General features: G+C 38.5%; 4 protein-coding genes across 7 annotated transcripts; 1 reads left to right on the top strand and 3 right to left on the bottom strand.

Annotated features, from left to right (window-relative positions):
- Window positions 1-360: 360 nt before the first annotated feature.
- Window positions 361-7,999, top strand: LOC127645214 (homeobox and leucine zipper protein Homez-like). 4 transcript variants are annotated; one of them, XM_052128758.1, is made up of 3 exons: window positions 661-792; window positions 2,100-2,335; window positions 4,727-7,999. In XM_052128758.1, exons 2-3 carry the CDS (start codon window positions 2,323-2,325, stop codon window positions 6,682-6,684), a joined length of 1,971 nt encoding a protein of 656 aa, XP_051984718.1. In that variant the 5' UTR covers window positions 661-792; window positions 2,100-2,322; the 3' UTR covers window positions 6,685-7,999. The 4 variants fall into 4 exon arrangements, with proteins under 4 accessions (XP_051984719.1, XP_051984721.1, XP_051984718.1 ...); XM_052128759.1 differs by lacking the exons at window positions 661-792; window positions 2,100-2,335 and adding an exon at window positions 361-637; XM_052128761.1 differs by lacking the exon at window positions 2,100-2,335 and having other exon boundaries at window positions 647-1,289.
- Window positions 8,000-8,031: 32 nt separating this feature from the next.
- Window positions 8,032-14,308, bottom strand: LOC127645208 (RING finger protein 212B-like). The gene is made up of 13 exons (XM_052128749.1): window positions 14,268-14,308; window positions 13,936-14,042; window positions 13,786-13,838; window positions 10,419-10,493; window positions 10,162-10,268; window positions 10,016-10,076; window positions 9,896-9,924; window positions 9,755-9,798; window positions 9,167-9,191; window positions 9,024-9,072; window positions 8,847-8,907; window positions 8,673-8,703; window positions 8,032-8,561 (listed from the first exon to the last, which is right to left on the bottom strand). The coding sequence occupies exons 2-13, from the start codon at window positions 14,033-14,035 to the stop codon at window positions 8,477-8,479; spliced, it is 720 nt and encodes a 239-aa protein (XP_051984709.1). The 5' UTR covers window positions 14,036-14,042; window positions 14,268-14,308; the 3' UTR covers window positions 8,032-8,476.
- Window positions 14,309-17,703: 3,395 nt separating this feature from the next.
- LOC127645206 (zona pellucida sperm-binding protein 3-like) lies at window positions 17,704-23,413 on the bottom strand. The gene is made up of 9 exons (XM_052128746.1): window positions 23,260-23,413; window positions 20,947-21,125; window positions 20,245-20,339; window positions 20,062-20,153; window positions 19,556-19,736; window positions 19,329-19,434; window positions 19,170-19,258; window positions 19,005-19,096; window positions 17,704-18,659 (listed from the first exon to the last, which is right to left on the bottom strand). The coding sequence occupies exons 1-9, from the start codon at window positions 23,306-23,308 to the stop codon at window positions 18,550-18,552; spliced, it is 993 nt and encodes a 330-aa protein (XP_051984706.1). The 5' UTR covers window positions 23,309-23,413; the 3' UTR covers window positions 17,704-18,549.
- Window positions 22,214-26,939, bottom strand: zp3f.2 (zona pellucida glycoprotein 3f, tandem duplicate 2). Its single transcript, XM_052128748.1, has 9 exons — window positions 26,800-26,939; window positions 26,192-26,376; window positions 26,001-26,104; window positions 25,823-25,914; window positions 24,058-24,238; window positions 23,863-23,968; window positions 23,699-23,787; window positions 23,456-23,547; window positions 22,214-23,359 (listed from the first exon to the last, which is right to left on the bottom strand). Exons 1-9 carry the CDS (start codon window positions 26,864-26,866, stop codon window positions 23,301-23,303), a joined length of 975 nt encoding a protein of 324 aa, XP_051984708.1. The 5' UTR covers window positions 26,867-26,939; the 3' UTR covers window positions 22,214-23,300.
- Window positions 26,940-27,081: the final 142 nt, after the last annotated feature.

The following is a 27,081-nucleotide window of genomic DNA, read 5'->3' as shown; positions in this document are numbered from 1 at the left end:
GATAGGTGTGGGTGAGAAACAGATCAAAATGTAAGTCCTTTTTCAACTGCAAATCTACACTTTCACCTCCACATTCTAGTGGCCACCATTCACTTGAACCAACAGAGCGCATATATTCTTCTAAAACTCCTTGTTTGTGTTCAGCAGAAGAAAGTCAAACACATCTGGTATGACAAGGGGATGAGTAAATGATGAGATAATTTTCATTTTTGGGTACACTGTGCCTTTAAATTTTATTGACCCTGGAACATGCCTTTAATTAGATCACTCCGAGATCCATCTCTCATGAGTTTTTCCTATTATTTAAAGAAAAATATTTGCATTCTTACCTGGAGACTCCTACAACTTACTATGTGGTACAATACACGTGGTAATCACATTCTAGATGGGAAGTGCATTCACGATTGTGTTTCAACGGTGCTCCACCTCCCATCCCTCTCCTTCCCGGATTGGACCTACACAGCCACGGCACCGTCATTGCATGAGAAATAGGGGGCTGGTCCGGGAGTTTCCTGATGCTCTGTCTGACCGGACAGGCGGAAAAACACTTCGGGATTTCCAGAACAAAAGCGACAACGGACAACACGTAGCAGCTGAGGTGGCGTATACACACACAACCTTGTGGGAAATTAAACCGGTGAGTTGTTTGAAATGTTCCACGCGGACTGATATACAGTTTAAAACCGTGAAGTTTTTAAAAGCGGTTCAAAAATTAATTCGAGGCTGGAGCCGAGACTGAGTTAATGCTTCCTTTCCGAAGCTCGTTATTGGGTCCAGAAGACAACATAAGAGGTCAGGCAATGTTGTTTTGCTTCGTATAGCTTGTTAGCATTATTTTAAGCACAGAGTTTGAAGAAGATTCACTGGAAAATGTACGTTTTAGTGGGACAATATTGTAGCCATTTAACACCCCGAGTTTGTTTATATGCGTTACTGAAGCGTGTCCGAGTGAGTGCGCCTGTGCAGTTCATGCGCCACACAAAAAAGAAAGAAAAGAAAACGCTGTTGTATGGTCATGGAAATTGTTGTGGATACACCTTTGTTTATTTAAGCGTTCATGTGATGATAGACCCCTCACACATGCTTAGTGTTTTTTGTGGGATGTACAGTTGTGATCTCACACATCCTTCGACTTGCGTCAAAAGTTCTCCAGATAAGCTGATTATAAAAAGCCATGGACAAACATCGTAGCATTGACGCAGTGTAGCAAAAAGTCTAGCCAAGTTTGCTAAGCGCTATGGAGTTTTTGTTATTTTGGTATATCTGTTTTATTTAGTTTTAAAGAAAAGGTATGTATATACACTATACAGAAAACGCCATATGAATACCAAACTGTCTAACCAGGTTTATTAGGTATACTGGGGATTATGTTATTTTGATATTTATTTTTCTAAAAGTATATATGAGTGGGTCAACTCCCTACCATTAAATATTTTAATGTAATTTTTGTGATATATGTGTAGCCTAATGTTTGGTCTGGAACACTTTGTAATTACACACATTGTTACTGTTGTAGCTATTGTAATTACATTTATTTGTAATATGTACTCTAAAAAAGTACCTACGTTACCATTGTTGGTGTGACGAAATGGCTTCCCAGACTTCAAGGGACTTTACCAGTCGAGTCATTCTAAGTCATCATCTGATACATGAGGTCATCACACATGGTCGGGAATCTATCCCATCAAGTTCACCTCCAACTTATTTTGTAGATGATTGGCCAGCTCATTGCATGTAGTGGTAGGCCTAAATCGCTAATATTGGCAAACATTGTGCTCACGTAGGCCTGTTTCACCAACTAAATAAGACTATTGGCAATATTTATTTCTAATGTTTACAGTTCAGTGGGGACTCATATGGTGCCTCTCAAGTAAAGCCAGTGACACACTAGCAGACTCAAAACCACCCTATTTTGGCAGAGGGTGCCACACATGCACACTGTTTTGCGGAGATCTCGCTCTCTTCAGTTGGAGGTATGACACACTTGCCGATTAAGAATGGTGGAGTGGTGTCTCTCTCTCTCTCTCTCTCTCTCTCTCTGACTCACTGTCACATGGAGTCCAGGGCTGGATTGGTAATCTGGCATACTTTTTCCCCAGAGGACAGATGAATTTTGGGGCCAAACAGGGGCGGACTGGCAATCGGGAGAACAGGGACTAAGCTGAAATTATCCTCTGCGTTATGCAGAACGGGCCACAAAAATGGTGCCGCAATATGCCGAAGGGGGCAGCGATATGCAGGAAAGGACAATACTATTCATCTATACAACACAGAAACACAGCAGCTAGAGAGCACATCTGGGCAATAACAATGTGATTTCTGATGGTATCAGATGGTAATACTTTGATTTAAAATTACCGTATTTATGTTCCATTGTGTATTTGCATGGTGCTTCAAATTACTTCAAAGAATACCAAGTTACTACCATTGTAAATGTATATATGATTACCATATACATATACTATTGTATTTACATGGTGCTTAAAAGGTAATTAAAAAAAATACCATGGTACTTCGTACACACATAAACACAAAAAATAATATATATAGTAGTGTCTACATGTATTGTGATAAGTTTAAGGACTAGGTTCATGTAATGTCATATTATTAATATGATATAAGTTTAAATCTATATCTTTCCTTTTCTCTCTCCCCACAACATCACCAGAAAAATTTAATTAATAATAATGATTACTATTTTATAATCATTCATAATAATGATCAATTAATAATCATTATTATTAATTACATTTTTTCTGGTGATGTTGTGGAGAGAGAGAAAAGGAAAGATATACATTTAAACTTAGATAGATATGGAACAATCAGTTATAATAATAATAATAGTTGTAGTAGTAGTATAATACTGTGGCAGGGCAGAGGGCGGGGCCGGGTCGTGATTCTACACACCCACAGGCTAATCAAGCCTCCGAGAGAGATAAAGGCCGACTGCGGAGGATGGTGCGGGAGAGAGAAATCGTTCACGGACATGTCCGTCGTGTGTGTGTGTTTGTCGTTTGTTTAAGTTAATCATAAAATATTGTTTATATCCCCAGGCCGGTTCTCGCCTCCTCCTTTCCATTTAACTCCTTTACACACCTGATAAGGGACCGGGTGTGTAGAATAAATTTTAGACTAGTCAATAAAATGATTGCCGAAACTCTCTACGAAACCACTCTACTACCACCGGCGAGCACATCCAACAGACCTGCCGACAGACACCAACCCCAACTCTGAGGTTGTGTAATGTGTGTGTGTGTCTGTACGTCTCTATTCAGTATGTACTGAAGTAAAGAAAAAGGTTTATTTAAAAATATATAAGTAATAATGGGGGGGGGGGTAAGTCTGTAGTTTTATAGATATGTGTTTGTAATAAAAATAGGAAATAAACATTATTGGTTATATTAACACCAATTAATTTTAAAGAGCGATTCATTTGTGATTGAACATCTTTCGTTTTTATTTAAAACTGGCGATAGAAAACACTGAGTACAATGCATTATGTATCGGTGTAGCTTTTCTCAATGCTACGCTGCTGCCTAGTCAAAAATATAGCCTCACTACTGAAAAGCTACTTGATTTCAAAACTAGAGAATCTACCACCTCGATACTCAGAAATGTAGTTAAGCTAATAGCTTTGCTATTTGTAGCGAAGCTACTGCCCATCACTGCATTTAGGCATTAGTAATTTTAAGAGTACTTTAAGACCAACTGTGCTTTGTAGACTGCTGAGTATGCAAAATGCAAAACTGACAAGCAAATCAGCTTGGCGAATTGTACTAACATTTGTCATCTTGATTTAACAGACATGGGCTTCTACTGTCTCTTCGCCATCTGTTGGAAGTTTAACCGGACTACAGGCTTAGACAAATGGGGGAAGTGGACCATAATGTGCATTGGAAAGGGATTGTGAAGGGCAGGCCCCCTCTTTTTCCCAAGTTTGCCATAGTGGGGGTTGGGTGTGCACTGGTGTAGAGTATATGACAGGCTTTAATAAAAGGCTAATGTGTGGAAGAGAAAAGGCAGGGGGTAGGGGTGACATCTGTCCTTCTTTCAACTTTAGAGAGGAAAGTCAATGGCTAGACTGTTGATTTGGCTGTAAAGTATCAGTATAATGACTTTCAGAGAGATGAATGCAGTCCTTAGAAAGTCACATTAACTGTTAGTCTCTGGTCCTTTTTGTGATAGCCAAGAATAACGCCATCGATTCCTGTGGTTAATTCCACCACAGATTGCTAATAATCTGAATAAAATTCTATTATAGATTTGATCAACCAAAGAATGACCAGAACCCCACCCATTAACACCCCTCCCCACAACACCATCCAAGTGCCAACAAACGGCAAAAGCTCACCACCCCCCAGCATTCCAACGTCTTTGCCCTTCGCAAATCCAAATCCAGACAAACAACCAGCAGGATAATTAAACACTATTCAAAAGGCAAAAAATTGTCAGAAAGGTGGCCTGGCACGTATCGCACATGCTCCAATATGTTGTGCGTTGGCACTTATGCGGCAACAGGTGTTCAAATTCGAATCCTGCCATTTCCCATTGGCCCCCTCTCTATCATATTTTGGCCCATTTTACCTGGTCAATAAAATTCCAACGTCAACTGTTGTACACAAAGATACACTTTGAAAAAACATGAAAATGCCCAATAATTTTTTTTATGCGACACATACTTTTTTTATGGGGATGTTTGTCTCAATTATGTTTGTCATCCTTACAGTCTGCAGCAATAGACGTGTGACATCTCTGATGGCAACGCACAGTGACCATGACTTGAAGGTTATCACTCCAAAAGGGGTGCCGTCAAAGAGACAAGATGGAAACTTCCGGCACAAATCACCCCACTGCCGCAACTCCACTGGAAAGGAACATGTGAGCAGGCAGCGAGAGAGCAACGGCAGTGCTTCAGTAAGCTTCAGCACTAATCATAACACTGTAGTATGTCTTCCTCTAGTATCTGAAGGACTGAAGCTAGTGTGGACGCAGTCAGATCAAACATGTGAGCTTGATGCTATCCCTGAACTGGTGCAGGCCTTCAATATCTTCCCCTACCCAACATCTCAAGAGGTCAGCACCCTGGCCCGCATTTGTGCGCTTCCACTGGATAAAATCAAAGTCTGGTTCATGGTGCAGCGCATCAAGTATGGAATCAGTTGGGCATCGGAGGACATAGAAGAGACACGGCTCAAACTGGCCAAGCATGTGCATGTAAGTGAGATGGAACACAAGGAGAGCAAGACCAAGAGGAAGAATGGATTTGATGATTTAATGGAAGCAGAGAGGAAGCATGAAGATCACGTAGAAGATCTAGGGCACACACATTTGCCTCACAAAAAACATAAAAATGAAAGTAAAGAACCAGCAAAGCTTTCTCCAGCTGCTTCACGTTTCCAATCATCTCTCCCCCCACCTCAGGATTCGTACTACTACCGCCATCCAGTAGAAATGGCAGAAATGCCTCAAGCAGCTACCTCACCTACTTCTACAGAGTCTCCAGTTGGATCTGAGCAGCCTCGGCATGGCCGCTACAAAAAGTCCAAAGCCCAGTTAGCTGCTTTGCGTAAAAGTTTTCTGCAGGAGAACTGGCCTGATGAGACAGAGCTCCAACGCCTTCAAGAGGAGACTGGACTAACTCGTAATGATATTCGAAAATGGTTTAGTGACAGTCGGTACCAGCTACGAAATGGTAGGGGGTTATCAGCCTCAACACCCATGCCTGCTACTGAATCTATGTCCAATTTATTATCTAAGACTGAGGAGATTCAGCCTCTTTCTCTCACCACTAAAAAACTGAAAACTATGCAGAACACCGATGACGAAGGCAGGAAAAATGGTTGTGCAAAAGGTGCACGAAAAAATCAGTCAAGAGACACTGAGTTTTTCCAGAATTTCTTGTCTAACACTCTTGAGGCATTTGAAGACGGAGCATCAGGATTGGATGAGGAAAAATGTTTAGAAGGTGAGATTCAGATTAATGATGTTGGAAGTGAACTGGACAGTGAAGGACATTGTGCACCAGTTGCACCCGCTTCCTCTCCATGCATCACCCCATCAAAAAAACACTCAACAGCCAAGCCACAGTCATTGATATCTGCACGCTCTGTCAAAACAAACACATTGGCCAACTCCCCACACCTTTCCGACCACTCTTCACCTTCTTTAGTATTAACACCTGCTGGGCGACAAAGGAAAACAAAGGAACAGTTGGCAATCCTAAAGGAATATTTCCAGCGCTGCCCGTGGCCAAAAAGTGAGGTGTACACGGAGCTAGTGGAAGTAACATCTTTGCCTCGTGCTGATATTATCCAGTGGTTTGGGGACACACGCTATGCTGTAAAAAATGGTCATGTGCGCTGGGTGCACGCTAATGCACGAGATCAAGTTCTTGAAGACATTGCATTGCAAAGTGATGGCAGTGCCACCAGTGGAACCCTAGGAAGTGAAGGAAGCAAAAAACGCAAGTCACAAGGGAACAGTATACCAAAGACGCAGAAGTCAGCAACAGATTCTACAGACATTGGTCCTCTGGAGCTGTATTATCGACAGACAGGTCTACTACAAGAGAAGGACCTCGATAGTCTTTGCCGAAAGTCAAAAATGAGTTACCAACAGGTGCGAGATTGGTTTGCTGCAAAGGACAGTAATACACTGGACATAGAGCTCAATGTTGTTGACTGATAATATAGAGAAAAGCTTGTTTGTACTCATGTAGTTTGTCTGTTAACCTGCTGTGACTTCTATAATCTTCAGTGGTTGGAGAAAAGGCAAAAGACTCATTTGGAGGCACAGTATAAAGTTTCTACAGTTTCATGCAATTCCCTTTCCACTACTATGTTAAAAAGCAGGCTACATTCGATCTGTTACAAAGGCAGTATTAAAAATGCAGATGTCCTAAAATGTATTTTTGTTGATTACAAACTACTTGACTACATTCATCACCAAATATTGTTCTTGCGCTGTTAGGAGAGATGTAAACACTGGCTGTTTCTCCACTTATTATGTTTTTTTTTTTTGTAACAGTCGAATCTTCTAGAGCGTTAATTGATGCTTTTTAGAACTGACATCATGCTCAAACAGGCTATTTTTCCAGAAACTTTAGTCAGTTCTTCATTAAATACTATAGTTTTAGATGTTTGGACCACTAACTAAAGAGTCCTTGTGGCCCTGTGTTACAACTTCCCTCTCAAACTAATTAACGTTCTAAAGTTTACAAAGTACTTTTCCCTCCAATTATTTTTGCTAAACATTCCACACTTAAAGTTTGTTTTTAATGGATGCATTTCTTTAATCTAGATACTTGTGAAAAACTTCCTACTCAACTGCAAATGTGCTCAGCATTTAACAATAAATTCTATAGTTTTTTGAAAACTGTGCACTGTATAGTCTGTAAACGTTTAGCTATAGTGAGGAGAAATCTGTGCATTAAAAATCATATATTTTATTCAGTTACATACTGTCAGAATAACCTATTTTAATATTATAAATGGCATCTTATTAAAAGGATAGTTCACCCAAAAATGAAAATTCTGTCATTTACTCACTCCATGGAACACAAATGGAACATTAAACATAATGTTAGTCTCAGTCGCCATTAATTTTCATCTTAAGGAAAAAATAACTAATGAAATTCTATTTAACATATCCTTTTGTGCTTCACCATAAGAAAGTCATGTTTTAAAACAACAAAATTTTTGGGTGAACTATTCCTTGAAATGTTAGAAACAAATGTGGTATTAAACTGCTTGGACTTTGGAATCATTTTCATAAGTCCGAAGTATTGAACGAGCTCTGATGTTTTTCATGTGATTTGTAGAATTATACAATCTCTTTTGTCTTAGTTTTTTTTTTTTTAATAAAACTCCTAATTAAGAAGGGAGCACAATACAGCCATCTAATTATACAGTGAATGAATGAGTTATTTGTCAAGGCATGTTCCTCTTCCTCATTTTTTTCAGTGTCTCTTAAGCTCTAGTTTTTCTTTTTTTATAATAAAAAAAACAAACACTTTCATTAGATCTCATTTATTTTGGACATCCTTTCAGTTGTGCCACATGAAAGGCTCAATCATAAAAAAATTTTTTTTTAATCATCACATTGAATCTTTTTTTAATTCCATTTTGAAGTGAGCCAGATAAAAGCAAGATACTTGTTATGCTTTTGTGTGTACTTTAAACTCTAGGAATAGCCTAACTAGCATCAAAGAGAACGAGCAAAAGGCATCAAAGCTATTTTGTGTGTAAAAATGTAAGGGAGGGGGAGGACAGCAAAGTAAATTACAAACATTTATGAATCATATTGCCTTTAATTTGCATCAACTGATATAAAAATTAAAAAAATGGCAATACAATGTTAACCATTTAAAAAAAGATGATGCTGTAGCCTACCATCTATTGGGTAATGTGGGTTTCTATGATGTATCAGTGATTGTATAGTGGCTTTTGAATGCCCTTAATTAAACAGCTTCAAATTACTATTGAACATTTCTTGACCGTGGTGACTGGAGTGTAGGTATTGTCAAAAGCTGGAACCGAAAGTTTGGGGTTGTATGCTGGGACCTATAATCACGAGAAGGGAAGATAAATAGCCAAATTAATTTGTCTGAGCACTTCTAATTTGAAACATTAAAAATGATTGTTTTTCTTTTGATAAATGCATTGACAAGTTACCTTGTGGGGGTGTTAACTGAGCTGGGTGTTCCTTAAGATAAGAGGAGAACATAATAAGCATATAATGTCCCTAAACAATCAGATTGATCATTATACACCTTGAATGACACCATGGTTACTTTATAAAAGAAAATAATGATATCTGAGAGATAAACTCACTATTAATTCACTTACGGAAATTATGTTCGCGTACTGAACTCGGGCTTGACATAGAGACGGACGAACCTGGGGGAGTCTAGGAAATATAAATGGTACCACACAGTCACAGAAGAACTGCTTATTTCTATATGGTTTTGTAACTGACAAATAACCAACAACTACATAAATAGTATGGTTGAGAAGTTAACTCACTGCCATGCCGAGTCTGGTATGTCTAAACCTCTCCAAAGTATCACTTGAACTTGAGTGACAAAGGAGAGCAAAAATAAACAATATTATGAACAGTGCAGTAATTATACTGTGTAAAATGACTTGGATTAGAAAATACCATTTACCTGACAGGTCTAGAGCGAGGTGTGACTGTGGAAATATGATAGGAAATTAAATTATGAGAACACATTATACAATATATACACTGCCTGGCCAAGAAAAATTCACCATTTGGATTTAAGGCAGCTTTTTGATTTGGAGTTGCTTCAATTGGTCAGGTCTAGACGCAGCAATAAAATTCAGCCGACTACTGGAAAATACTAAATGACCAGATTATCCCATCAATGGATTTTCTTCTGCCCTGATGGCACGGTCATATTCCAGGATGACAATGCCAAGATTCATCAGGCTCAAATTGTGAGTCGTTCAGGGAGTATGAGGAATAATTTTCACACATGAATTGGCCACCAGAGTCCTGACCTAAACCCTATTGAAAGTCTTTGGGATGAGTGGTTCGACTCTCCTTTCATCATTACAAGATCTTGGGCAAACATTAATGCAACTCTGGATGGAAATACATTTTGAGACATTGCATAAGGTTGTCAAAACAATGACATGGCGAATCCAAACCGTAATCAAAGCTAATGGCGGTCCAATGAAATTGAGTATGCTAATTGTTTTTGGCCAGGCAGGGTAGCTACAAAACTTTGTACCTGGTGATGTGACAGCCACAGGAAGTGTCATTCTTGGAGTACCTCTGCATATGGAAAGAGCGTTCTTTGAACTTATATATAATATTATATAAAAACAATGTATTATGGCACACATCTATAAAGACAATTATCTATATTTACCCATTAATCTGATACGTCCCAGGAGACGTCTGTGCAGGGGAAGAAATGCAATATTGTAATAATTGCAATAAATGTAATTTAGAAGGCAACAGTGGGTCATAATTTCAAAGAAACTCTCACCCTTCTCTGAGAAAGTGGTTTCTTGAGTTCTTCATTCTCTCTTTTGAGATCAGACACTTGCCTTGAATAGGACACAAATAGCTAAAAAGCCCATTTGTAAAAAAAAATAAAAATAAAGTTGAATTTATTGAGCTACAAATGACCACCTGCTGCATTGATCATGGACTTCTTTTAGTCTTCGTTCTAGCTCCATAGACTTGCTTCTATAGAAAGCTATGGCTCGATCCTTCTGCCTTTTCTGAAAAATGGCAATCTGAAACAAACATCTCCTAAAAGTAATAACTGGCAGAATTGCATTTGTTTTTGTTTTTTTACAATAGCTTACAAATAATAAAGATTTCAAAAGCAGGTTTAGTTGTCACAGATTTATTGGGACTGATAAAATTTCAAATGTGACTGAGACCTGCACAATGTGTTCCAGCCGAGTCTGAATTAGTTTCATCGGATCTTCGAAAAACATCTTTTCCTGAGGTTTCATCTTGAGAAAAAAAAAAAAGGAAAATATATAGGAAAGACAGAGGTGAAAGACACTGTTCACACAATGTTTAAAGGAATAGTTCACCCAAAAATTAAAATTCTCTCATTTACTCCCAGACATGTATGACTTACTTTCATCTGCTGAACTGAAATTAAGATTTTTAGAAGAATTGCTCAGCTCTTTTGGTCCATACAATGCAAGTGAATGGGTGCCAACATTTTGAAACTTCAAAAATCACATAAGTCAAAATATAAGTAAGCCATAGGACTCCAGTGTTTAAATCCATGACTTCAGAAGCAATATGATAGGTACGGGTGAGAAACAGATCAATATTTTAGTCCTTTTTTACTCTTCTCCCTGCTCAATCTCCACTTTAACTTTCAAATTATTATTCTTGTGTTTTTGATGATTCATATTCTTCATGCATATTGCCCCCTACTGGGCAGGGAGAAGAATTTCTAGCAAAAAATTACTTAAATATTGATCTGTTTCTTAACAACATCTATCATATCACTTCTGAAGATATGAATTAAAACACTGGAGTCTTGTGGCTTAATTATATACTGACTTATGTGATTTTTGAATCTTCAAACTTTTGGCACCCATTAACTCGCATTGTATGGACCAAAAGAGCTGAGTTTATGGATTACCTTTATTATGCCTTGATGTGCTTTGTGGAGCATCAACATTTTTGCACAAATTCACTTGCATTGTATGGACCAACAGAAAATTAATATTCTTCTAAAAATCGTAATTTGTGTTCTGCAGAAGAAAGTAAGTTGTACACATCTGGGATGGCATGAGGGTGAGTAAATAAAGGGATAGTTCACCCAAAATTGAAAATTCTCATTAAGGAAAATTAGCAAATATGACAAGGTTTTCTACTTTAGGACTGATCCATGAAAAAAATAACAAAAATCATACAAGTTTGAGATGACACAAGGGTGAGTAATTGATGAGTGAATTATCATTTTTGGGTGAACTAAGATTGGCAACCATTTTTACTAGGTGTGATTCTGAAATTGTCCTATTCATCATAGCCTACAACAGAAAATGAAAGCAAATTAAATATTGTTGTGCATAGACAAGTAACCAAAGTCAATTCTCATAACCACATAGTTATGCCTGTAACCATTATGGCATATAAAGATATATAAGTTCTTTCACTGAGTAGGTAAATATCAATCATTTGCATTGCACCTTTAGTGTTTTAACTTGTTTTTTTAAACTACTTTAGGCACCTCCCACTGCTTTTCACAGGAATTCACACAAACTTTGCATTATACAATTGAAGTCAGAAGTTTACATATACTTAGGTTGAAGTCATTAAAACACATTTTTGTAACCACTCCACAGATTTAATATAAGCAAACTATAGTTTTGGCAAGTTGTTTAGGACAACATTTGTTTACAGACAGATTATTTAACTTTTAATTGACTATATCACAATTCCAGTGGGTGAAAAGTTTACATACACCAAGTTAAATGTGCCTTTAAGCAGCTTGGAAAATTCCAGAAAATTATGTCAAGCCTTGAGACAATTAGGTTCTGATAGGAGGTGTACCTGTGGATGTATTTTAAGGCCTACCTTCAAACTCAGTGTCTGCTTGACATCATGGGAAAATCTAAAGAAATCAGTCAACACCTCAGAAATAAAATTGTGGACTTCCACAAGTCTAGTGCATCCTTGGGAGCAATTTCCAAATGCCCGAAGGTACCACGTTTATACGTACAAACAATAGTATGCAAGTATAAACACCATGGGACCACGCAGCCATCATACCATTCAGAAAGGAGATGCAATCTGTCTCCTAGAGATTAACGTAGTTTGGTGTGAAAAGTGCAAATCAATCCCAGAACAACAGCAAAGGATCTTGTGATGATGCTGGAGGAAACAGGTAGACAAGTATCTATATCCACAGTAAAACAAGTCCTACATAACCTGAAAGGAAGAAGCCACTGCTCCAAAACCACCATAAAAAAAGCTAGACAACACTTTGCAAGTGCACATGGGGACAAAGAGCTTACTTTTTGGAGAAATGTCCTCTGGCCTGATGAAACAAAGATGAACTGTCTATAATGACCATCGTTACGTATGGAAGAAAAAGGGTGAGGCTTGCAAGCTGAAGAACAACATCCCAACGTGAAGCATGGGGTGGCACCATCATGTTGTGGGGGTGCTATGCTGCAGGGGGGACTGGTGCACTTCACAAAATACATGGCATCATGAGGAAGGAAAATTATATGGATATATTGAAGCAACATTTTCATGACATTTACATTTATGCATTTGGCAGACGCTTTTATCCAAAGCGACTTACAGTGCACTTATTACAGGGACAATCCCCCCGGAACAACCTGGAGTTAAGTGCCTTGCTCAAGGACACAATGGTGGTGGCCGTGGGGTTAGAACCTGTGACCTTCTGATTAACAGCCCTGTGCTTTAGCCACTACGCCACCACCCACATGACTGACATCACATGACATCCGCCAGGAGGTTAAAGCTCAGTCGCAAATGGGTCTTACAAATGGAGAATGACCCCAAACATACCTCCAAAGTTGTGGCAAAATGGCTTAAGGACAACAAAGTTAAGGTATTGGAGTGGCCATCACAAAGCCCTGACCTCAATCTGATAGAAAATTTGTGGGCAGAACCGAAAAGGTATGAGTAAGGAGGCCTACAAACCTGACACAGTTACACCAGTTCTGTCTGGAGGAATGGGTCAAAATTCAGCAACTTATAGTGAGAAGCTTGTGGAAGACTACCCAAAACATTTGACCCAAGTTAAACAATTTAAAGGCAATGCTACCAAAGTGCATGTAAACTTCCGACCCACTGGGAATGTGATGAAAGAAATAAAAGCTGAAATTATTAAGTCTCTCTACTATTATTCTGGCATTTCACATTCTTAAAATAAAGTAGCGATCCTAACTGACCTAAGACGAGGAATGTTTTCTATTATTAAATGTCAGGAATTGTGAAAAAACTTGTTTAAATTTATTTGTCTAATGTGTCTATTTTGTGTCATTTTTCATAACCTTAAGAGTGGCTGACTGTTGTTTATTGATTGTTAGCTAAATCAATAACATGAAAGCATGTAGCAGTTGACTGCAGTTATGTTTACACACCACACAAACTGAACAAGGTCCAACATTTTCAAGTAGTCACTGTATAGAATGTGGCTGTCACTCCCTTTCATACCTGAAATGTGTATGAATGGACAGAACCTTATTTAGCTCTCCAAACAGGACTGACAACCGGTGTTTGCTTCTCAGCCCATTTTGGACTTACCTTGTCGGATATTGGGAGATAGTCACAGGTGACATGACAGACTCGGCACTGACCTTTAGGAAAATACATTTTCTTAGGTACATTTCTTTGTCACACCTCAGATATAACTAAAATCACAACACCAAAATGTTCAGTGTATCTCGCACTCACTTGTATTTATGCACTTCTCACAAAATATATGGCCACAGCTGGACACAACGAATGACTTTCCATCTCTCTGAAAACAGTTGTTACAGTGAAGCCACTCCATTTTACCACTGTAACAGAAAGCAGAGCGACTAAAATAGCCAGCTAGTATTAAACGATGATACCGTCAACGTAAGACGGTTATACTGGAACTAACGGCACTACACAGCATAATCATGCTAATTCATATAAAGTAAACTGCTGTTATGCTCCGTGGTGAAACAATATATAAATGTTTCGCCTTTCTCAGTACAAATTTCACAAATTGTATGTTTTTCATCGATAGGGTGACGTACCCAAACAGTTTTGAACATCTAGCAAATTCGATCGCGTGAGTTTGTCATTGAATACAGCCGCCAGTAGATGGCGCCACAAACAATGCATAGCGGAAACTTGCGAAAAGAGTTGATGACAGGAAGTTCAAAGAATGTTTAACTAAAAGATGGAGGGCATATTGTGGCTTCGTTTACGTTTGGGTCTGACTCTGGGTCATTATAACAGTACAAGGAAATGGAGGTTGCAAACAAGCATGAAAGATAGGAATAATCTAATTTAAAATTATTTTTTAATTCATTTTAGTTCAAAAACACTTTGTCTATCCCACAGGGGGTAGACCACTTTAATCAATGAAAGGCTTAAAAACAAATACATACATTGCATCAGAAATACATACAGTGGCGGATCCTGACATTGGTGATATAGGGAGGCAAGGTACCTGATCGATTGCCCCTGCACTGAGCTCGCGATGGGAGAAAGGTGCCCCGAATTGTGCCACCCTCCCCCAGTTTGCGAAATTAAGGGGGCACCACGTTGGATCTCACTTGGGGCACCAAGTAAGCCAGAACAGCCACTCACATCAAAAGGCACAAAGGCCAAAATACAAGGAGAGTAAAAGAGCTAGGATCCAAGGTTCCATTAACCATCTCCCCAGGGTTAGGACGTAATGAAATAACGTATTTAAAATAGAAAATATAAAAAGTTACTGTATTTCACTAGTTACAACTTAAATAATTGGCTATTTAGAATTGAGATTACTTTGCATTTTAGTGTCATTAGTTTAATTTAATATTTTGTCCTTTTAGATGAAAAACATTTATACAAATGTGATCCAAAGTGCATTTGAACAGCAGTGACAGTTACATAAAAGCAGACAGAGAAGTTTGGAGCAGAAGAAATCGAAACCTTGTGTAAATGGTCAGCTTCACACTTAAGCTATTATGCCATTTAACATGCACATGTTACCAGGCACAATCATATTTTTATCAAGAAAATTCACGTCGGATCGCAATTTTTTTTTCCCAGTAAGGCCCTTAATATTAGGGCAAAAAATGTATTCTTGAACATTTTTGTATCATTTTTCCTGTAAAAATATCTACAAATCCTTAACGGATCAATTTGATTTGCCTTGTTTTAGAAATAACACCACATAAGATATTTCGTTTTTTTCAGAGAATCTATTTTAAACGTGTATCTTGTCTTCCTGTACTGGCAGTGTTTTTCTAGTCAAAACTGGGAAATAAATAAATACCAGTGCTGAAGTAATCCAAAGTATTTAGAAAACATTACGGACCGAGCAATCTAATGGAATAAATTAGTGACATTACAGCATGTAGTCTGTAGAAGAATACATTTCAAAAGTAACCCTCCAAACCCTGCATCTCCAAGACCGAAGAGGGGAAAAAAAAAAAATGGATGAAAATATTTACATTTAACGGAAATGGAGCTCAACCACATTTCAACTGGCTAGCCTGGTAGTAGCATGAAATGAGGTATGTGGGCTAGATGACAAAGCTTTTTAATGAACATGCACACAATGGCACATTCATTTTTATTTATAATTTGCGCTTCCCATGCAAGTGGGGGGTGGTCTCTAGTTATAATGTTACACAGAATCACTGATGCTCTAAAAGAGAAGGTCCGTAATAAAATGGGCACTTAAGCCTCCAAGATGCTTTAAGTACAATTACAAAAATACAATGGACACCAGCATACTGGGAAATTAAACTCCTATACTTGGTCCAACATTCTGGAGCTGAAGTGCAATTTTCCCTCTACTCAAATTTCTGAGGCATCTCACATAAAGCCTCCAACTGAATTCACTTAAGGCCCCAAAAATAACTTCCAATAGCAATTTTCTGTCAGAACATTCTCAATCAGGCATTAAAGGGTAACTAAACCCTAAACCAACTTTTTTTAGTTAATGATCTGTAAGAATGGGGCTTTATTAGTACTGGTCATTGATTCAAGTAATTTTTTTGACATTTGTGTATAAAGTATTTTAATTCTACAATATATGGTGTAAAAACGTCTTCAGGTTGAACGGTGGCTACTGCAGTTGAATTTTCCTATTGGCTGTTTGCGGTACTTTGTGACACAAGTGGTGACAGCTGACGTAAGCAGGTTCCAACTCACCACGCCCTTGGTACGAGCTACCACGCCCATGGCAGTATAAAAACCATCTTGTTTAGTCAAAACCACTGTAGCGAGTCAGGAGTTGGAATTGCGAGTATTGAAAACGATCAGGAGAGAGTATTTTAGCATAGCATTTATATAGTTATTTAGATTTCGTGTAGCCTAGGTAGTTAATTAGCATATTTGTTAGTGTAGTATTGTTAGAAGCATAGTTAGTAGCATAGTATTGCGTCAGTTAGGATAGCTTTAAGTTAGCGTAGATTATCTGTATTTAGTACAGTGGTCAGGATGGTACGTAGGTGTAATGTTGCTGGTTGCAACTGCACTGCTGGACTGTATTGCTTTCCATATAGACTTGGAAATTAGGCACCAGGGGTTGCACATCCTTGTTCTGGAAGACCGCGAGTTCCCGCCTAGAGCTGGAGGAGTGTGCAAACTGCATTTTACGTGGGATTGCTTTAACACAATGGTGGAAATGGGCCAAACAGCTCGCGCTGAAAAGCGACGCAGTGCCAAACGCTGCTCCTCCTGCACGGACTCCACCACCTCAGCAGCGTCTTGAGGTGAGCGATCATATATATTTGAATCACAATTTATGGTTAGGCTAAAGTTAATCCTCTGGGGTCGACAAACGCGCGTTCGCGATGCGGGAGTGTTAAACGTATTGCACTCTTATACATTGTATTACGGTATTGACTACCTGTATAGTTTTATTTGGAGGTATACTGTTTTGTACATGACATTACGCTTTACGTCACATTCATCTAAGTTGAGAGAACAGCTAACTGATGTTATGTTCAAGTGAAGCTTGCTAAATAAAAATCCTGCTAAAAGGATAAACATCACTGAACAGCATTTCGTTTGTTTTTCCTGCACGCGAGTGAAGGTGAATGCGCCCTCGGATGCTCAACAGGGAGTTAAAACCGCAGTTTGAACCAGCGGCTCGAATTGATATGGCTCCGGCCCTGTGTCCACAGACAATTCACCCTCCTCCACTTCAGGTGAAGGAGAAAGGTCCTCGACTTCAGAAGACCGCTCCGTGGCAAAGCTACTTGCGTCACTCCAGTCACTCTCCATTTTAGAGTCTGACAGCAGCTGTCAATTAATCTGTCACTACGGGTCTCAGGAGCACCCCCCCCAGCCCCGCCCTCGGTTCGTCCCCTCTATCCCCGCTGGGGTCTGCCCACTTTGAGCATTTTTCAAATATTGCTAGTGGGTGGAGTCAGACTCTGAGCAGGGGTTTAGTTACCCTTTAAATGTGAAAGATTCTTAGTGACCACAACATTCAGGGAATGGAATACAAAACAACAGTTGCTTTATAATTGTTTATTCATCCCATGAAACAATAGTTTAGCTGGCATAGGTAGAACTCCACCGTAGGATCTCCAAATCAACTCGGTGTCTTGGAGGCACCAATCTTTGGAAATCATTAAAATCAAAATTACTTGCAGAAGGGGAAAAAAAACTAAAAGGTTTTAAGTAAATAATAATAAAACCTTGACCAATTGTATAAGGTATAATCCTGCCCTCAGTGTCCAGTAATAACCAGTGGCCCAAGCACAGAGGTCAACGTTAAGGAATCTGTGGATTAGGAGTGAGTTTACACTTCAATGCATAACTGAATTTTACAAAAGTATACCATAACTTCACCTGGACCCAAATAAACTCAGCAAAAAAAAAAAAAAAAAAAAGTCCCCTCACTTTGAACTGCTTTTATTTTCAGCAAATTTGACATGTGTAAATATTTGTTTTAACAAAGATTCAACAACTAAGAAAAAAAGTTTCACAGACAAGGGACTAACAGAAATGGAATAATGTGTCCCTGAACGAAAAGGGGGTGGGGGGCACAGCAAAAGTGACAACGCAGCTGGTGGCCACACCAGATACTGACCAAGTACTGCAGCGCATCACCTCATGGACTGCACCAGATTTGACAGTTCTTACTGCGAGAAATTACTGGTGAGTACCTGACATACAACAGGCCTACAAGCCCTCAGTCCAGCCTCGCTCAGCCTATTGCAGACAGTCTGAGCACTGGAGGGAATGCACATTCCTGGTGTAACTCAGGCAGTTGTTGCGATCCAGAACTGGTCCCCCAGGTGTGATATTCAGATGTACTGATCCTGTGCAGGTGTTGTTACATGTGGTCTGCCACTGTGAGGATGATCAGCTGTCCTTCCGGTCTCCCTGCAGCGCTTCCTTGGGCGTCTCCATACGGACATTGCAATTTATTGCCCTGGCCTCATCTGCAGTCCTCATGCCTCCATACAGCATGCCTAAGGCACATTCATGCAGATGAGCAGGGACCCTGGGCATATTTCTTAATTGCCTACCATCTGTAAGCTGTCCATTCCACAGGTGCATGCTCCTTAATCATTTATGGTTCGTTTTAACCGTTAAGCATGGGAAACATAGTTTAAACCCTTTACAATCAAGATCTGTAAAAGATGTTTGGATTTTTACCAAAATATCTTTAAAATACAGTGGCCTGAAAAAGGGACGTTGCTTTTTTTTTTGCTGAGTTTACCAAGTAACAGCAAACGATTTTCAGTTGTCCAAGATAGTTTTACCATCAACTAGGTTTTGCATCAAGGAAAACGAGAAGCATCTACTTAACTTACCAGCTGTTATTCCCCTTTTCTTTCTTCCTCGACAGTTAGTGTCACAGCAGCTGCAGAGAGAACTCTGGGAAGGATCATCTAGTAGTACCCATCTGCAAAAAGAGACCAGAGCCATTCATAATGGTTACAAGGGGCAGGAAAATTTACTAATGTCAATTATTATACCTAGAGTTGGCCTTGTCATATTGACAAGCTTTCTTGCCACCATCCAAGTCTCTTGGATCCCATGCCACAACCTTGCAGTGAATGTAGACCTTAGAATGGAACAAAAACATTTAACAAAATGCAGTTTAACAGTTTAAAAAAAAAAAAAGGTGAACTAACATCCTCCCCAACGGCAAACTTGAAGGCTTGAAGATATAGCCTGATCGCAGACAACTGGCTTCTAGGCAAAAACATTGAGTTGGTTTTTTTGCCATCTACTAGACACCTTTAAAAAAATAAAAAATGAAAAGTTATTATATATACACATACACACACACACACACACACACACACACACACAGCTAATGTATCAGATTGCAAAGAGCACACCTAGCCTCTGCACATACCCCTTATTGGTGATGAGTGGGTAAATGTGAGAATCTGGACCCAATTCTGGTGTTGTGGAGGCCACACATTCTTCCAGAAGCAGCACTAATGGCTGATGGAACTGCTGGTCAACTGAGGCAGCGATTGGGATCATTGAGCCCAGTGAGAATGTTGTGGAAGTGGCCACACCACTAAAATCATCTACAATGAAAAGATGGATTACTAGAACATTCAGAGTAACACGGTCACAAAGCCCAAACATAGTAACTGCAACACTGATATTGAGAAGCAAAATAGGTTCAGTGTTTGATTGTTCAGCCAAATGGGTGTTATTGTGCATACAATTTTTTCTGAATGAAAGCATAGAAAAGCCAAACCCATATGTCACAGCTCACAGGACAGACAGATCATAGTCAAAGAGACCCCATTCCAGTAATTACCGAATTCTGGCAAAATGAGCAGTTAATAGGTTTCACAGGGCAGAACAGTCAAAAATGCAAAGGTGTCATTACAAGTGCACCCATACCCTTCATGAGCGCCATATGAAAGGCCAAATTTCCCTGGCCATGTGTATGAAAAAGCAGAGGATCATACAAGGGAGGTGCCCAGTCTTCAGGCCTTAGAAAAAGCAACAACATGCCAGATTAAAATAAAAGCAGATACAAACCCTCAGGTCTAAAATGCCTTAATTCATTAAAAAAAAGGGTACCTTTTAAAAGCACAGGATATGGGGTAATAAACCGGTGTTTTCAATGAAGTGGTAGAGGTGATCTCAGTCTCAAATACAATCTGATTCATTGTCACCTATAGATGGGAAGAATCAAAATGTCCACTAGTCCACATGTAACATCCAAGTTCATACCACAAACAGAAAGAGCAGTAGAATGGCAGTTAGCTATAAAACTGGTACAATGATGGCTGCAGGTATGGCAATAAGTACATGAAAACAGTAGAGAACATTAACTATATGCAAATTACTGTACTAAAATCAACAATCCAAGTGCTACCCATTGTAATCCACACATACAAGCAGCATGGTCACATGGTTCACATTTTCTCAACACTAGGAAGGATGGACCAATTACAGTTGTTTGTGATTATAGAATAAGTAATTCTCTTATCTTTTGAGAAATCTGGGGATGATTTTGATGTGCGTTACAGGTGCCAATCCTTGGAAGTCCTCAATCTAACTCAGTTTAATTCAGTGTACAAATGTCTCCAGTAACAAAATAATCCTAATATTTCAAAACAGCCAAGTGGAGGACTTGAATTTAAGGACAGTAAGCAACCCATAGAAAAAGACACATTTGTTTCTTTTGGAAACCAGCCAACTGCATTTGACACCCAATAGTTTATTCTTAAAATCATTTAGCCTAAACCAAAGAAGGATATCAAACATCACTGAACTCACCAGCCTCCTAATACCACAGGCCCCAAATTCAGCATTGAACACAGCCTCCGACCCTTCAGGTTTCACAGAAACTTGGGATGGAGGGCAGTCACCCAGCTGAAGAAAGGACAGGTCCACTTGTGAATTTGCTTCAGCCCATCTCACAGACACAGAGTTCTTGCCACAATCCACATTAATTGCTGAAGGAAGTGAATTTGGAAACGGAATTGGAATCATTTTGCACAATATTCAGCAATAGTGTGTAAGTATAAAACAACATGATTGGTATTAAAATCTGGTTGCAAATCATAATCCATTACCTGCTTGTGCCTCTAAGAAAACAGCCAGACTTAAAAAAAATATTATCAAAAGGGAAGACATTCTGACAATATACTGTTAGTTAATTCAAGGACATACTTATGCACTTTGATTGATACTAATTAAAGAATTCACATCTGAAATGCAGTGTCTTGATTAGCTTAATGGCAATCAGCTGCAGCTCTAATCACATCTTGTGTGGCATTCACTGCTCATTGTATTAAAGTCACATGCTAAAGAATTTTTCCAAATGTAGTCAAATGAAAAACTTCTAAACACTGTAAAGAATAAAATACTGAGTTTTGACTAACAAACCTAGTGGGTTTATGCTGTTTACATTGATCTGCATTGTCTAAGAATTTGTCCAAATGCAAAGAAGTATAGGACACCAAGTGAAGGGGTTTTTGAAACCTAAATGAAATCCAACACATGCTTCAAGGAATATTCCGGGTCCAATACAAGTTAAGCTAAATCGAAAGCATTTGAGGCATAATATTGGTTGCCACAAAAATTCATTTTGACTTGTTCCTCCTTTTCTTTTAAAAAAGCAAAAAGGTAGATAACAGCGAGGCACTTACAATGGAAGTGAATGGGGCCAACTTTTTAATGTTAAAAATATTCACTTTTTCAAAAGTATCGACACAAGTCAAACAATGTGTGTAAACATGATTTTGTTTGATAAAATCGCTTACTAACATTTAATGTGTAAAGTTATAGCCAATTTTACTTAATTGCCATGAAAACATCATGTTAACAAACCCTAAAATGACTGTAACATGAGTTAACATATATATATATTTTAAATAAAATAAGCTTCACGTTCTACCTTTAAACCCTGTAATAATGGCTACATTCACATCCATTCTAAGTGCCTCACTGTAACCCAGATTTTTGCTTTAAAAAAAATAAAGCAGGGACAAATCAATATAAATCTTTGTGGTAATCAACATTATGCCACAAATGCTGTCGATTGAGCTTAATTTGTATTGAACCCAGAATATTCCTCTAAGGTGAAAGTTCACCCCATAATGAATAGTATATTTACACATCTCAAGTCATTCCAGAGGGGTCTGACTTTATTTTATAGAATGCAAAAGCAGATGATGTCAGCCACAGTCACCATTCACTTTCGTAGCTTTTTATTTTTTTCAAACAATGAAAGTAAATGCTGACTGGGCGAACATACTGCCTTTTCAACATCTCGTTTTGTGTTCTAAAGAACACAAATGGAACCACATAGGGGAGTAAGTGGGAATCTCGGGTAGCATTGCAGGGGATTGTAAAAGTAGCAGTACATTTAAGCACACCCCCGACCCTTGGACAGAACCATCTTCAGATTTCTAAAATACCCAAAGAACTGTAGGATTCTATGACTCCCAGCAAAACCCCTTTTCAATGTTGGTTATAAACCTGCTCTATTACTGGAGCCAAAAGTATTTTATTCAAATTGTCATTCATATAATTTTCAACTGAGAAAAAAAAAATGCATGACCCATTTGGGATGAAGAAAATTGATGTTGCACCTTAAGGCAGTCATTCTTGATCCTAGTCATGCACATTTTGGATGTCTCCCTTATCAGACACAACCAGTTCAGGTCTTGGAGCCTTGGAAAGAAGCTGATTAGTTGAATTAAAGTGTGTTGGATAAGGGAGAATGGGTGCAGTGCTAAGGTACTCAAGGTCAAAAAGATCAGTGCAGGAGTAAACGGCTTCAATAATAATAACAACAACAATAGTAGACTCAAAAAGTTGTTGTTTCAGCCTTTTAATGAAACACATGAAGATGTGTACAAGATGCAGCAGACTCCTGATGACTCCCAATTAGGAATCCAGCACCTGATAAATGAATATAGAATTTATTCTGTAAATGGAAACTACATCCCTCTCTACTCCGCAGTTTACAAACAAGAAAAACACCCAAAACACATTACAACATACATTAAAATGTAACTCAAAAATATTCCAAATAATACAGGATTATAATAATGGGATTATTTTGGGAACAAGATTACAAACCTGTGCTCAGAGTTAAAGGCTGGCATGTTGGGGTAACATGTTCAATCATCAGTAATCATCAGAGGTCCCAATATGGATTTTAGAACCAGCCCTTGAGGTACTGTGGTCCAGAAATGCATGTGAATTTAAACCCATGTTAAGTCATTTGCAATTATTAATAGTTAACTTGTGGACGACAATATATGCCCTGATTTACCGGAATCTGTGTCCCTTTTTGCATGCCGTGCACAAGTGGAATCACAACATTGACAAAGAGCATTCCGGGATGGGTCATCTAAAAGCTCCCACCTGGTAATGCAGCACAATTGTAGGATTTTCCCCCATAAAACACATGACAAGGTCCTAGTTTTTAAGGAGCTATAAAAATGTGATTTAAAAAAAAAATAATAATTTGAAATAAAAAAATAAATCAAATTTAAATCAAATAGAATAAACTTACTCTCCCGTAGCTTTATTATAATTGCAAGCCTTCTTCAATTCATTAAGATTGTCAGGGTCCCAAACAATTAATTTGCAATGGATGTATACCTGCAGAGATGGCATAGTTGAATCAACACTTTAAATTCAATAACTGGCCATATACAAATGAAGTGATTCCCTCACCTCTTGTCCCACAGCAAATCTGAAGGCTTGAAGATTAAGCAGGATTGAGGAGGACTGGTACCTTGGTAAAAAACTGGAGAAACTGTTCTTACCATCCACAAGACACCTATGATGGATGGACAAAATGGCCACTAAACCCTATCAGGAGGAAGGTTCAACATTTGATGACAATGAAAATGATAAATCACAACTGACCCTTTATTTGTGATGAGTGGGTATGTAAGGGTGTCTGGATAGATTTCCATCGTTGTGGAGGCTACACATTCTTCCAGAAGCAGGATCAATGGCTGATGGGCTTGCTGGTCCACCCCGGCCCAAATAGGAACAAAAGAACCCAAAGGAAAGATATTGGACTGCGCAGGGCCACTGAAATCATCTAGAGGAATTATGAAAATTCTTGTGTTAATGTTAGAATGAGAAGCAATGGGTACATTTCACAGAGCCGGCCCAAGGCATAAGCGAAATAAGCGGCTGCTTAGGGCCCCTGCGGCCACCAGGGGGCCCCCAAGAGCATTTTATTTTTTTTTTTGTGTGTGTGATTATACTGTCAATGGACAATGGTAATTATACAAAAACGCAATATTATGTTAACGGGCTGCAGGATGCAAGCACATTCAGACAGCAAAACAGCAATGTCACAAAAAAGGACATATCCTCTGGTGCAAAGAAAAGGAAAAAGAAGAAAACAGAGGAAGAGAAAAAACGGCACGATAAAGGTATGTTAAGTAGCTAGGCTAAGTTATGAGCTAACATTAGCTGGCTAGTTAGTTAACATAGCCTATGTAGCATATCTTCTTTTTTAGGAAAGTTTGATTAATCATCCAGTAAATAGCCTTGACATCTTAATATATTATTAGTATAACATATTACTTAGCAAGTTTTAGATTAAAGTTTTTGTCTTCTGTGTAAAAATAACTTTCCTGGGTATATTAAACTTTATTCTGTTCCATAAACTTTGTACTGATAACTTAACATTATTTACATTAGTCTACCATTTTGGGGTCTTTGCTATTATATTCCAATATCATTATGCCTCAATTAGCTAGTTATAGATTAAGAGTTGTTGTTTAGGTGTACAGATGGCTTGCTGCTGTGTATAATAATTTGTGTTGAGAAAATAACATGTTTTGTCAAATATTCTGTCAAATATGTACTCTTATGAAACTTCCATAGGAGCACTGTTGAAATATTTTGGACGTGGGGCACAACCAACGCCACCTGCCCCAAGTTCCAGTACTACAGTTGATGATGATTTTTCAACAAACCCAGATCATTATATTTACATGGCTAAACCATGCCTTTGTTTTTGACAGACAGTTGCATTACCTTCTAATATGACATGTAACATGGCTAGCTTTTATTATTATTTTCATCTCTCATCAGGTCCATCCTCTGCAGGCGAGGAGCACTTCCCAACACGTGCATCTACTGATGTTGTCATCTATCCTGTCAGACTCAGAAAGGACTGATCTGGTAAGCAGAGTGCCACTGCCTATAAAGGAAAACTTCACATTCCCTGAAAAACCTTATGGCTGAAGCTTCCACTACACATACAGAAAGTTAATTAATGGGGAAAAAATGTAAGTGGAGCTGGCTCACTTATTCAAAAAGAAATGATACTGTCTACAGCTTCTGCTGCAAATTGTTCTCTAGGAAGTACACAAAACTGGTAACAGAGGATCAACAGGATTGGGTAAATATAGGTGTGCTACTGTTACATTTAAAACCGTAGAAGGGTAAAATCATGCCAGGCAGACATTGGTATGTTGTAAGCAACACAGCTACAACTAATCAAATTGATAAGGGGTGTGTTAGATATATAATGTGAGAATAATCAAGCATTGACAATATTCAATCATATTGGCGGCACCGAGGGGCCCCCAAATCAAATTCTGCTTAGAGCCCCATAAAGGCTTGGGCCGGCCCTGACATTTCAACCACTCATGTGTTGGCTACTTACGGTTGAGAATTGCCATGTGAAAGGCCAGTTCACCATGACCTTGTATAATATTAGAAGGAAGGCCATGGAAGGAAGGGGTCCAACCCTTTGGTCTGAAGACAGAAAAGAGTTTGTTTTTCATTAACAATATTGGGACCGATTTTGAATTGAATGTCCTGGAGAAGACCTATAAGGTTACCTGTCATACACGCATCTAACTGGATAGGTGAAAGAAGGAGGGAAGGGCTTTGGCAATGGCCTGTAGGTTAGCTTGTTCTCATATACTAAGCTTTTCCATGTTGCCTGATTGGGAGGGAGAAGAAAAGAAACATGTTTTCATCGCCACATATTCAAGATTCAGTGATTACTGCTATCATGACACGAACTTACCATTCGTTTGAACCCACACGCACTAATTGGTTGGTAAAATTCAGCTTCTGCTCCGTCATTCGTCACGTTTGAGAACCGTGAAGGAAAGCAGCTACCCAGGAATAGCCGAGTGGGATTCACACTCATGGATTTATTCAGTTTCCACTTAACATGAACAGACTGTTCAAGACACACAACACTGATATCTACACAAGAAAGAAAGAAAGAAAGAAAGAAAGAAAGAAAGAAAGAAAGAAAGAAAGAAAGAAAAGAAAGAAAGAAAGAAAGAAAGAAAGAAAGAAAGAAAGAAAGAAAGAAAGAAAGAAAGAAAGAAAGAAAGAAAGAAAGAAAGAAAGAAAGAAAGAAAGAAAGAAAGAAAGAAAGAAAGAAAGAAAGAAAGAAAGAAAGAAAGAAAGAAAGAAAGAAAAGAAAGAAAGAAAGAAAGAAAGAAAGAAAGAAAGAAAGAAAGAAAGAAAGAAAGAAAGAAAAAAAGTTAAGTTTTTTTTGTTTGTTGAGTAGCTCAGAATTGAAGAATCTTTAAATCCAGATAGGCCCAATTAGAGAACTAATGAGAAATTTAAACCTAATTGTTGTTCTAAAGTTTAAGTAATAAAAACACAACTCATTACCGTCTTCAGGGACCGCAAATGCTTTGGCAACTGTAAAAAGAAAACAACATTGCCACAGATAATTCATGATCAACGAACTAATAGTCCAGACCTCGGAAGGTGCAAACACAATGCTCTGGTACGAAGCGGTGTCTTATTACTTCCACTAATCAATGATCCAACAACATGCACCTGGCAGTGGAAAAAATGGAAAAATAAGCAGTATTTCTTTCCATTTTAATTTATGGTCATCTATATTTACTTTATTATTTCTGCATATAGCTGCACGCAAATGTGTATGTG

The sequence above is a fragment of the Xyrauchen texanus genome, chromosome 6, assembly GCF_025860055.1.
Source record: "Xyrauchen texanus isolate HMW12.3.18 chromosome 6, RBS_HiC_50CHRs, whole genome shotgun sequence".
In the NCBI taxonomy this organism is placed as follows: domain Eukaryota; kingdom Metazoa; phylum Chordata; class Actinopteri; order Cypriniformes; family Catostomidae; genus Xyrauchen; species Xyrauchen texanus.
The sequence above is the reverse complement of the archived record's forward strand: the minus strand, read 5'-3'. Positions and strand labels throughout refer to the sequence as shown.